The sequence below is a fragment of the Acanthochromis polyacanthus genome, chromosome 23 (genome assembly GCF_021347895.1).
Source record: "Acanthochromis polyacanthus isolate Apoly-LR-REF ecotype Palm Island chromosome 23, KAUST_Apoly_ChrSc, whole genome shotgun sequence".
NCBI lineage: Eukaryota > Metazoa > Chordata > Actinopteri > Pomacentridae > Acanthochromis > Acanthochromis polyacanthus.
In genome coordinates, this window is record NC_067135.1 from 7,678,613 (window position 1) to 7,690,884 (window position 12,272).

The 12,272-nt window shown below is 41.4% G+C and overlaps 1 protein-coding gene across 5 annotated transcripts in view; it reads left to right on the plus strand.

Moving 5' to 3' along the window:
• mark2b (MAP/microtubule affinity-regulating kinase 2b) overlaps nucleotides 1-12,272 on the plus strand; it is a 52,702-nt gene that overhangs the window by 22,107 nt on the left and 18,323 nt on the right. For 3 of the 5 annotated variants that reach the window (XM_051944192.1, XM_051944194.1, XM_051944196.1), the window contains exons 3-15: nucleotides 584-637; nucleotides 2,099-2,147; nucleotides 2,373-2,438; nucleotides 2,949-3,019; nucleotides 3,271-3,327; nucleotides 5,444-5,680; nucleotides 6,991-7,110; nucleotides 8,721-8,823; nucleotides 9,003-9,115; nucleotides 9,298-9,372; nucleotides 9,739-9,796; nucleotides 10,291-10,442; nucleotides 12,006-12,100. In XM_051944192.1, the coding sequence (XP_051800152.1) occupies nucleotides 584-637; nucleotides 2,099-2,147; nucleotides 2,373-2,438; nucleotides 2,949-3,019; nucleotides 3,271-3,327; nucleotides 5,444-5,680; nucleotides 6,991-7,110; nucleotides 8,721-8,823; nucleotides 9,003-9,115; nucleotides 9,298-9,372; nucleotides 9,739-9,796; nucleotides 10,291-10,442; nucleotides 12,006-12,100 (1,250 nt within the window). The remainder of the gene's footprint in view (nucleotides 1-583; nucleotides 638-2,098; nucleotides 2,148-2,372; nucleotides 2,439-2,948; nucleotides 3,020-3,270; nucleotides 3,328-5,443; nucleotides 5,681-6,990; nucleotides 7,111-8,720; nucleotides 8,824-9,002; nucleotides 9,116-9,297; nucleotides 9,373-9,738; nucleotides 9,797-10,290; nucleotides 10,443-12,005; nucleotides 12,101-12,272) is intronic. The other 2 variants (XM_051944195.1, XM_051944193.1) reach the window with 2 other exon arrangements.

Sequence of the window (12,272 nt, forward strand, 5' to 3'; positions counted from 1 at the left end):
AAAGAAGTTAGCTGAGAGTGAGGCATAGAAATGGGAGAGAAGCAGACCTCCCCCTTTCTGTGTCCTTGTGAAGAGATAATTCTTTGTTTGCCTGCCTTCATGTCCTCTTTCCTCTTGTTCTGTTTCATCTCCTTTTTTTTCCTACAGCTCTCACTTTGAATCCCTCCCATCTGTCTGTTTCTCTATTTTTATTTTTCTCATGTTTCTTTCTCTTTCTTTTCCTTTTCTGTGTTTATCTCTCACTGTCGTCTTTTCTGGTGACCACTGTTGGATTATGAACTGTAGTCTTTATTGTGGCATGAGTGAAAGCCGTGCTTCAGCTCTGTGTATGTGTGTGTGTTTCTGTCTGTCCTATTATGCAACTGTCGCCTGCTGCGATTGTGTGTTTATCACTTAATGCTGCGAGATTGTATCGTTCTGTTTCTGTGTGTGCGGTGTGTCCAAAAGATAGCCGTGTGTTTGTGCTGCGCTGTCACAGCCTGTGCAGGTTTGTGTGAGCAAGATGCGTCAAACCCAATGCAGCAAGCGTAATAAATTCATAAAAGAGCAGTGATAAATGAACACGTTCTTGTTTTGCTTCTAGGTGGCTGTAAAGATCATAGATAAGACACAGCTCAACTCCTCCAGTTTGCAGAAGGTGGGTCTCTGACTCTTTCTCTTACACACTAAATTCAAACCTCAGTCCTTCTTATCCCGTTCCTCAGAAGCCGTTTTTAAGTCACTCTTCCTGCCCCATGTGTCTTTCTCTCTCACTCCCCGCCTCTTTCTGTGTCTTTGTGAAGTGGTCTAGTTTTCAGAGAGAGTTTTAATTACAGGAAACAAGCTGCAATTACTTCTTTTGATCGTGGCAGGGTGGGGTCTGTCCACTGACACGCACACACACACTCTTAACCATGTGTAGTCGCACACACCGAACGCAGACAGACATGAGGCACAGAATACACGCTTCACACACAGCAAGAGACGTTAATCCAGTGATAAATGCTGACTGTCGTACCACCTTTCATAGAATAAAGGTATGAACTGACATTATAGTCCATAAGGGCTGTAGAGATTTAGTTTTTTTTCTTATTGTTTAATCTAAGGAACCACAAACCAAAAATACATTTTAAACACTCCCTCAATCCCATGTTTATTCATTTTTGCTAAAAGTCTGTATCTTCAAAATATATTTCAAAAGCTCAGTGATTCCCCTCAACAGCCCGACACTGTAGTTTTGTCAACAAGGAGTATTTAATGAATTATGTTGTATTTCCTGCTGCAGATTAACACACACAATAAGCTTTACTAGCAACAGGACACTGTATGTGAATTTGACTCAGAATTGTGTGTCTTCACGGTAATGAAATATTGTAGCACCCAGACTATTAGGACTCATTCATGTATTTTTAAAATCTCTTCATCAGTGTCAAGTTCAGCGACACAGGAAAAAGTATACATTTATTGTTTCTTTGACTGTTTTTGCAGATTGTAGTTGTGTTTTCAGAGGTTAAGTCACTATGGTGCCTGCATGGGCTTTAAAGTTAAGATGAATGTGAATTTAGCTTTCAAGTTTGATTTAATGCACTGCATTGGTCCCAGATATTAAGTAATGTTGAGGTTTTGCTTGGAAAAAGTGCAGCTATTACAGACTGAGCAGCTACTTTGCTGCTAATAGTTGCGTTTAGGCTTGTTTATAACTTTAGAAGTTCTTTGTTTCTGCCTGTTTAATGACTTAATATGTCCAAAAAGCATCCAGTCAGCCTAGTTTGACATAATCTGTTGACTCAAAGAAGAAATAAATTCCTCCTACATCTTCACAGCTGTCCACAGGACTTCAATGTATCGTTTCTGTTTAATTCTTAAAAGCACCACACCTTGGATTGAAATCAGTGATGCTTGAATTTCTGCTTGTCACTAACATGTTTGTTTTTGTTTTTTTTTTACCAGTAATTTGAACCACATGCTCATAAACAGGAAGTGAATATTTGTGTTTCCAGTGTCATTTTACCAAACACTGATTCTTCAGTCTTTGCAGTGATACAAATGGAAACTGTGTTCTGTCATGAAAAATAGAAACGTATTAAACCCAGACCTCTGTGTGATTTGTATCTCGCAGCTCTTTCGGGAGGTGAGGATCATGAAGATGTTGAATCATCCCAACATAGGTGAGTCAGACTGAAACACGAGTTTCCACTCTGTCGTCACTCACTGACGGACAAACTTAATCAGTTTTTCAAGGTCATATATTCAAGCTGAATGATGATAATCCTCCTTCTGTTTTGTCTTCATTTCTGCTTTCACTCCTTGCTCAACTCTTATTTCACTCTCCTGCATCTCCCTCCACTTTCCCTCCCCCTCGTCTTTCTTTGCCTTTCTCTCTCCACCTGCAGTCAAGCTCTTTGAGGTGATAGAGACAGAGAAGACTTTGTACCTGGTAATGGAGTACGCCAGTGGAGGTAAGTGCATGTCCCTGTGAAATCATTCCCCCTGAAGCTTGGCACTCTGTATGTTAGATAATGGGCTAATGGTCTGCAGCTAACAAAAATTAATGCACAGACTGTTAAGGCTTTTGTTGTTAGCAGTGATCTCTTGTTTTTATATCATTTATTTATAGTGTTCCTATTGAAAATGAGCTGCCTTTTCATAAAAATGACTGTATGTCATTCTGTTAATCCTTTTGGAGTAATCTGAGTCAATATTTTGATCATAGCAGTGTTCATTTACCCGCAAAATCAGTGAAAACATAATCGACTGACAGTTTCTTTTATTATTGTGTTACTTTAAGTCAAATCTGCAATAAAAAGAGCCTTAAATAATGACAGTTTAAAGACACTGTGCTCATACTTGTGTTCTTAAAGGACAATGTTTCATTGAGTGTCCCATTGACCCCAAATTCTGGCTTTAAGGAGACAAGTATCAGGTTCCAACACTAAATCTGCTCTCCTCCTGTTTCTGTGGTGTCCCAGGAGAGGTCTTTGATTACTTGGTGGCCCATGGCAGGATGAAGGAGAAAGAAGCCCGTGCCAAATTCAGACAGGTATGTGTCAACTTGTACACTTGTACCACCACTGTATATGTCTTCTCTCTGTTTGAGTGTATTCTATAGTTGTTTTATAGTCTTTTAATGAGTATCATTAAAATATCTGCTTCTTTATGATTGCTTCCTAATGAAGAGCTTTCAGTGTCTTTTCATTGTTGTCTGACTATTTCAACCTGTCCGTCTTATCATCCTTTATCTCCTCTTACTCCACCCTCACTCTCGCTCTCTCTCACTCTCTCTCTCTCCAGATTGTGTCAGCGGTGCAGTATTGCCATCAGAAGTGTATAGTACACAGAGACCTCAAGGTGAGAACACACGCATTATTGAATTACGTCGAGTGTCAAAGCAAGCTCCCCTCTCTCTCTGAATCTCCGCATTAATCTTGATATGATTTGGCTGCAATCAAATCCTGCCCCCATGAACAGGCGATGCTGAGGTTAACTACAATGACGGTGTAATGTTAAACACAAATACCCCTACACGCTGCTGCTCTCTTCTTATGTCCCTTATTGGTTTGGTTTTCCTCCTGTCAGTTCACATTGGTTCTAAAATCTAAACGCAACGTCCGCACACAGATCCAAGGCTTTTCCATCATTTTGAGTATTATGCAGACTCACAAATCCTCTTACTGTTCCAGCAGCCAGACCAGTAGAGCAGACAAGACATTATCATGATTGCTGCTACAGTAACCATACAGGAAGCTCCCGTCTCAAAGTAGTTATTTTTTTCCCACGAGTGGTCATTTTTGGCTTTTTAATTTACATTTTCAGTGCTTTGTCGAACTCTGTGAAACATTTTCTGCACTTTCAGAAGGTAAAGATGGTTGTAATTTACAAAAAAAAAAGCAGCTTGAGAAATAAGAGGTTTCTAGTGGACATACAGTTCTCATTATTGTAATGCGTGGCATCCTGCCCATTATCTTAATCGCTCCTGATCTGAGGGTTGCAATGAGAAATCCAACACAGGCTTAACTCTGGTAGATCCTACGCTGAAAGAGCAGATTCTGATGAGCGTGCATTTTGCAGGGAGACTAAAAAAAACTCTGTTTGGGTCCCAAGATGAAAAACCCAGAATTGCTGCCATCATGTTCTATATACGGTTTGTACTGCTCTGTCTGCAATACTCAAGGTTCTTTTTCCTTTTATAAATGAAGAAACATCAAAGAGTTTCCTTTTTTCATTTGGCCAACTTAAAATGTTAATCTTAATTAGAAATAGATTATTAATGCCAGCAGAAAGTTTAAAGCCAATGTTCTTTTATTTTGTCGATCAGAGGTTAGAGATGATGTCAGTGTTTTCTGTATTTAATGTGCATGCACACTCTCACATACACTCAAACACACAGAAGCTGCAGAGTATTCAGAGCAAGTGAAAAGGAGAGCGCACCTGTTGCTAGGCAACCCCAGCCTCCTTGCTCACTGGCTCACTTTAGGCTTAAAGACACAAACGCACACACACACACAGGAATAAACTGTGGTAGCTCACTTTGTCCATTGTGTGCTGCTTGTAGGCCTCAGACCATTATTTTGAAAGCCCTCTTTTTCACCCAGCAGTTTTTTTTTCCTGAAGAAAGGTATTTTAGACGACTGTCCGTAACAATGTTGAATCTGTTATTTTCAAACTCATTTGCATGTCACAGACAATCTTTGTTACTCTGACACTGGATGACAAGCCGGCCTGTTTGTTAATCTCTGTTTTTCAGCTATTCAACCCAGCTTTAAGTTTTCTGTAGCTCTGATCTTTGAGTGGAAGGAGGAAAAGGGAGAAAGGGGTTCTGTACACGTGAAAATAAATATCACATTACCATATCACACAAAGAAAAATCTTAAGTATCTGTCCTATTTCTTGAAAAACATAGAATTCAGGGAAAAAAAAGTCTTGCAGTGGGATCACAGCAGCCACATCACTCATGAGTATGTTCACCCTTTGACCCATGAACACTTAAAACTTATGTAATAATGTAGTAAATAATACAGTATTACTATTATCAGGACTCAGTAGTCAGCCAGACCACACCCATCTTCCTACTCAGATTGGATTTCAATCCCCACTACATACCTGTAAAGTTGTTTGACTACCTTTTGGACTGTTGAGATGCTATTGTGTTGACAAAATCTGTTCACAAATAAGCATAGAAGCAACTGCCAAAGTGCTCAGAAGCACTTTTGTGGTTGCTACAGTCTGCATGTCCAGAACATGTTTTGCCATGATGACACACACTCACAGATAAACAGACTCAGAAGGTGAAAACAACACAAGCTTTGTTATTGCATCTGGTGATCCATCCCTGTTTATTAATAATGTTTCCTTTTCTCTTCGGTGTATGTCTTCCTGTTTCCCGTCACATAATCCTGCTCTGTTCATCATAAATCTGTCTTTCTGCCTCTAACCTCTCTCCCACCCACACACTGTCTGTCTGCAGGCAGAGAACCTGCTGCTGGACGCAGACATGAACATCAAGATAGCAGACTTTGGCTTCAGTAATGAGTTTACTCTGGGGAACAAGCTGGACACTTTCTGCGGCTCCCCGCCCTATGCAGCGCCAGAGCTCTTCCAGGGCAAGAAGTACGACGGGCCGGAGGTGGACGTCTGGAGCCTGGGAGTGATCCTCTACACACTGGTCAGCGGCTCGCTGCCCTTCGACGGACAAAACCTCAAGGTCAGGCAGAAGAGAAAGCGTGTGTATGTTTGTGTATGCGTTTGTGTGCATTACATAAGTGGATGTCTGTATTCTGTGGGTGGTTGTAGTATTTCTCATGCCGGTTTCTGTTCCTTCTGCCCTTCAGAATGCAGAAGCTGAACTCAAGAAAAAGTGAATGTGTAAAAGTTATTATAGTTGAAAAGTCAGCCCAAGTATTTCACTTTCAAATGAGCGTCTGGTGGTACGCTGCACTAAACAGCCAAATACAGCTGGTATTACTTTTGATTTTTAAACGTCCCCAATCATTCCCCTCAGTCGTTCACACCACCCATCACACTGCAGTCAGTCAGTGACCACATGACTCATTCTGGAAATGCAGACACATTTTAGGTGGGCGATATGACATAGAATGTGATGGTATTTCTATTGACAGCACCGCAGAACATTAAAACATAATATAGACTTTGCACTCCCTGCTGCGGTTTGGAGTTCTGTTTTAAACTTCCAGTACTAGTTTAACTATTCAACACTAAACAGCCTCCTTGTCTTTTGGTTTCTTTGGGCATGTTGTGTGAGACCGATGCACCGACAAAAAACATTTGCAAAATATTATGTTTCAGCACTTTAAATGGTTATCTGCCATTTTGATTTGGCTCAGTTTTGCTGTATTGAGATTTATAAAAATGCAGGGCCTTTTTCAAGAAACTGTCACTACATGTATTATTCTCTTCACTGTTTAAATGCATGATGGAAAACAAAAATCCTTTGGATGTGATTAGCGTAATTAAAGAGTTTAGTAAGTTCATCAGAACATTATTAAGTTGTTATATGTAGATGAAGTTGAAATTGTTCAGTTGTAATGTCATTTGTTGCTGGTGATCGATGTGGAAGCTCAAAGAATCAAATGTCAGCCTAATTAAAACACCACCAAGTTGTGCTGTGATCATTTCAACCAGATTCTATGATGTAGCCCTGTTTGAATTTTAGTCTTCTGAGATGCTTTTACTGAAGTCGGTGTGTTTTATTAACAAACTGATTCATTTGGAGCTGTAACTGCAGCTAATGTCTATCTTGGCTAATTCAAGCCATATCAGATTTAGCCAAATGGAATCTTGACTACAGATGAGACACAGATGTTTTTCTTCTTTTTTTAAGCATCAGAAAATATCCAACATGCACAAGCGCACAACTGAAAATTGATTATTAATGTTGGACAGTCAAGCTGCTTTTTTGAAGTTAAAGAATTTCTCAAGAGAAAAGGAATGTGTGTGTGTTTTGAGGTGGATATCTGGAGTCTCCTAACTTCCAGTGCATTTTTCCATCTCCAGGAGCTGAGAGAGCGTGTGCTGCGTGGTAAATACAGGATTCCTTTCTATATGTCCACCGACTGTGAGAACTTGCTCAAAAAGTTCCTCATCCTGAACCCTTCCAAAAGAGGCAGCCTCGAGGTACGCAGCACTTCACATACACAAAGCACAGCATGCTGACAAGATACCCAAGTAGCTAAGAAATCCTGTTTATTGCAGCTGTTGAACTGACTTTATAGCCCTTAAGATTTTCTGTATGTACGCTTTTGCTGCTAATGCAAATGAGCGTGCAGCACATAGAGTCCTGTACACCTGGACTTGTTTCAGCAGCTATATGTGAAATTGTTGCTGAGGTGTAAAGTGCTTTTTAAAGGCATCGTAAATACTTATTAGTTTGAGATTCATGAGTTACTAAATGCGGTTGCACTAAATGTAGCTAGACAGTCACGTGTTTGGAGGAGAATATTATTTTGATAACCGGAAAATAAAAAAATAAACATCATTGCCTTACCTTGTTATTATTCCTGCTTTCTTAGATGCTGTTCTTGATCACTGTCTTGATAAGCTAAACAACTCTGTGATAACACTAAAGTAAACTCAAGCTTCAGTGTTAGAATTTAGTCTTGTGACTTTTCATTTACACCTGCTTCAGAACTTGTATGTGTTTAGTTTATGAATGTGCAGCGCTCGATTTAAGGCCGAGAGGACTGGTCGCCCAAATGACATTTTTTGGGCCACCAACATACATCAATTTAGACATTTTTAGGAGCCAAAATCAACTTTTAGTAGCCAAAAAAATTAATCCGCTGGGCAAAGTGTGCCTTAAAACCCCGCATGGCCGTGAAAAGTCACATACGAATGAGCAGCGCATTGTCCGGAGCTCTTAGCGGGCGACTGGGACGTTGACAGCCGGAACAGGTGCGGTTTGTCCCGGGCAGATGAGCGGCGAGGAGCGGCAGGTGTTAGCCGAGCAGCTAGCGGGGGATAGCTAGCCAGCCGGGGAGTCTGAGCAGTCTGTGACCGGAGAGAGCAGCCAGCGGACCCGCCGAGTTAAAAATGACAGCTCCGGTGGCTTGGTGCTTTCCGTTCGCGGTGCTCAGGCTCAGTTGGTGCTGTCCTCCGGATGCCGCCACCACATTCTGGGCTGGTTCTGGATCCGACGGAGTCCGCGAGATGTTAACGACGTTAACATCAGCGACAATAAAGTATTCAAATTTAAAATTAAATCGGCGGAAATCCGCAGATCCGCGGAAAATTACCATCCCTGAAACTTGGATTTGGAGGTCAGTAGCCCAAATCAAAATGTTTGGGCCCCTAACCAGTGTGTTTTTTGTCATTTTTGGTCGCCAAAATCGGTTTTTAGTCGCAAATGACGACCTGGCGACCGTCTAAATCGAGCGCTGATGTGTCTTTTAATCCTGCTGTGATTACTCACAGCTTTCAAAATAATGTCCATGATGATTTTCTGTCTTTAAATGTCCAAGAATGCTGTGTGTTTAAACAGACGCTAATCAGAATTTTGAAATGGAAAAATCAGTGTAAAATCTGAGTTGTCACACTGCTGCTACTGTCCTTAGGGAGACTTTTAGTAGTGGCGGTAAATATACTATACTGCTCCCATGAGAAAACCCCTGCTGAAGTAAAACAAGCAACAGGTTTGATAGTAATAACCTACTCCCCTCTTTATCGTTCCTCCTTCCCGCTCTGTCATGTCACATCCCCTTGAATCTGTCTCCTTGGCTTGCTCCCAGCAGCAGATAATGAGGGACCGGTGGATGAATGTGGGCTACGAGGAGGACGAACTCAAACCCTACATTGAACCTCAGCCAGATTATAAGGACCCCAGGAGGACAGGTGGGCACAGAAACACTCCAAAATGATCAATTCCTTCCTTTCTTTTCCCACACACGGACACAGCCGAGTGCAGATGCTTTCTTCTTTTTACACATATGGATGATTTATCTTTAGGAGCGTTATGGACCTACAGGAAGTCCACATTCTAATAATAAACCGGTTGTGCTCTTTGTGTGCAGACATTATGCTGCAGATGGGATTCTCTCAGGAGGAGATCCAGGACTCGCTGGTGAACCAGAAGTATAATGATGTGATGGCTACATACCTGCTTCTGGACTATAGGAACTCTGAGGTACTAAATGGACAAACCTGCCAGATAATTTACATGTTTTACTCAATGTAGCAAGTTTATGATTGCATATAAATATGATTTAGTCTTGAGTTTTTTACTTCATGGTTAAAACACTTCAGTATTTCTTCCTTTTTCTGCTAATGCACTCGTATTAAAACCTCTGTTCTGTTTCTGTTTTTCAGCTGGATGAAGGCTGCATCAAGCCCCGACCAGGAAGTGATGTAAGCAACATAAATGCCCCCTCCCCGCCTCACAAGGTATAATGAGAACACATAACATCTTCTGCTAACGCACAATGAGGTTTCCCAACTGGAGCCAGTGTCACAAGTACACTGTCTTTGGTCATGTCTTTTAACCAGAAACTCTCTGGGAATCTACTTTGGTGTGCCTTATTTTTAGGTTCTTGATCGTAGGCCTGCAGTGCACATGAACTGCAGCAAACCACAGCCTTCGCGGGTGCTTGAATGTGGCAGTGTTTCTTTTTTTAAGTGTTTGAACAGCTCTATAAATGAGCAGCGGCTTTAAGCATAGGTCTTGGCCCCCATACTTACATCTTAATGTGTGTAAACACGCCGTGACCGTAAGAACGCTTCGCTGACTTGTGTCCATCTTGTCTTTTTAAGGTACAGCGCAGTGTGTCGTCCAACCCGAAGCCTCAGAACCGCAGAGCCACTGACCAGGGTGAGATTGCTGGGGATCAGATTGAGATGTTAATTTGTTAGAGTACCAAATGGAAAAGCTGATTTGAGTTTGAAATAGTTAATGTAGAGAGTAGTGAATTTTTGGGACACATTGTGATGAGTTTTTTATTTAAAGCATGTAGTCAAGTTAGAGAAGAATGTGAGCTAAAGGATAATGTTATTTGACTAAAGAATAATGGACAAGTGTTGGGTAGAGCAGCGAGGACATGATGTATGCAGGAAGAAAGGTTAATGTGAGAATGATTGTGTGGGTGACAAAGATGTGAAGAATGAACAAGCGACAGAGGGTGAAGTGAAGAAGGCACAAGATTAATTTGAGAGTTGAGGGTTGCTAGAGCAGAGAGATTGAAAGAAATCCGTCTTGCTGATCTCTGTTAGAATAGCATAATGAAAGGAAATGTGACAAACGGGATGCAGAGCAGCAGATGGTGGTGATATCCAAGGTTTGCACCTATTGTGATGGTCTCTCTCCAGGCTCCTCCTACTCCAAGAGGGGAGGCCAAGGAGACAACCGGTCTGCAGCAGAGGACTCTGGGAGGAAGAGTTCATCAGGCAGCTCCACTACCAAGGTGCCGGCCAGCCCTCTGGTCTCCTCAGACCGCAAGAAGAGCGCCACGCCCTCCACCGTAAGACTCACACTGCTTCCGTGATAGTTCCAACATTCATGTTCTATCAGGATCAAAAGAGCGAGATTAGCACATTATGGTTCTTACGTCACCAGTATCACAAGATACACACACTTAGTCACACACACACACACGAAATATACACGTAGTATGGGCCCGTATCGGTCATAATTTGTCTTTTGTTATGGTCCAAAGATCAAAATAAATGCTAGTTAATGATTAAGCTGAATAAAAAGAGATAACCATTAAACAATAAAGGAAGTGGAAGTGAGCAGCTTGTAAGTTATTGTACATTATTTGTTTTAATCTTTACATTTTGACTTGTTGTTGTAGGAGAAGCAGAGGTTTGTATGAATACACTGAGCCAGTACAGTAACAGGACCCTGCAACTAAAGCAGCTGAAAAGAATTCAGCCATAATCAGTGTAACGAAGTACACCTGTGGTTCCCTTTTGTAATGAGCAGAGATCATATGAAAGTAGAGAGCAAAGGTTTATTACAGAAGCGTGGTAGATTAAAGTATTTTGGCAGTTATACTTTAGTAGGAAGCGGCATTATAGGGCAGAGTCCAAGGTGAAGTGAGGAGATGAGGACACTGGTGGTGGAGCAAAGTTAGCGGATGGCTCATGGAGGCTGGAGGCTGTCCCTGGTTAGCACAAATGAGGTGGAGATGCTTAGGAGGCTGGATGCATGATTGAGGTTGAGTGTGGAGTGATTCTAACAACATGGAAGAGAACAGAGCAGCAGGAAGAACTCAGAGTTCAGAGAGAATGGGATTGAGCAGATCTTCCTGCATGAATAAGCCTCATCTTCTGTAGAGGATGTCCCGTTTTATTTGTCAGTATTCCACAGCTCTTTCAATCTCAATTGGCAACAACTAATAACCCCAAGGCTGCATTAGAACTTACTCAACAAGAAAGAGAGATTTATTTATCTTTATGTTGTCAAACCTCTGTTACTTGTGACACGTGCCTTGCAAATGTTTTACAAGTTTAGAATAACTGTTAAGGTCAACTTTGGACAAGAAAAGTAATCCGGGTGTCCAAGGGTGTTTTTATTCAAGAGACTTGATTCCACCAAACTGTCCAGCTGTGCTCAATCTCCTACTTTAGTTAGATTGCACCTGTCATGGCAGAATGTCTTAGACTTTCATGTTTAGTATTTATATGTGGATACTTGTGATATTATGTAATTTCTTGTGTAACTCCGCTGCAGCAGAGTGCTAATTTGTAATGGTAATGGAAAACGCATGTGTAGGAACACAGAGCCTTTAAATTCAAAGACACTGAGGTGAAAATGAAGTGTAATTTTGACAGGCTACAGAAAATTGAATTTAATACAGAAAATCCTCTGAAGGGATAATTAAGCGAAGATTTAATTAATATTCAGTATATTAAGTTATTCGTCCTTGCTGATTGGGAATCTCGCTCAAGGCTCTTCCAGGAACACCTGGTTACCTTTAAGGACATTTCTCTGTCCTTCGTCCGCTATCCGCTCATTCTCCAGTCTCAATCATGTCAATTTGTCTGACATTCTTTTTTATTTTGACGCTTTCTCCCTTCAGAATAGCATCCTGTCCACCGGTACAGGTCGCAGTCGGAACTCTCCTCTGACTGAGAGAGCCACGCTGGGCCAGGGCATCCAGAACGGCAAGGACAGGTACACAAAGACGCACACAAAGCACACAATTACAAATAAGAGATGCTTTCAAAAGACAAGGGCAAATACACCCACGTTCAATCATTCTCACAGACGCTCTTTGTCGTCATTGACAACCCAACTAGTTGCTGTGAGGCAGCGCTGCTTCCTCACTAATGCACACATAATACAA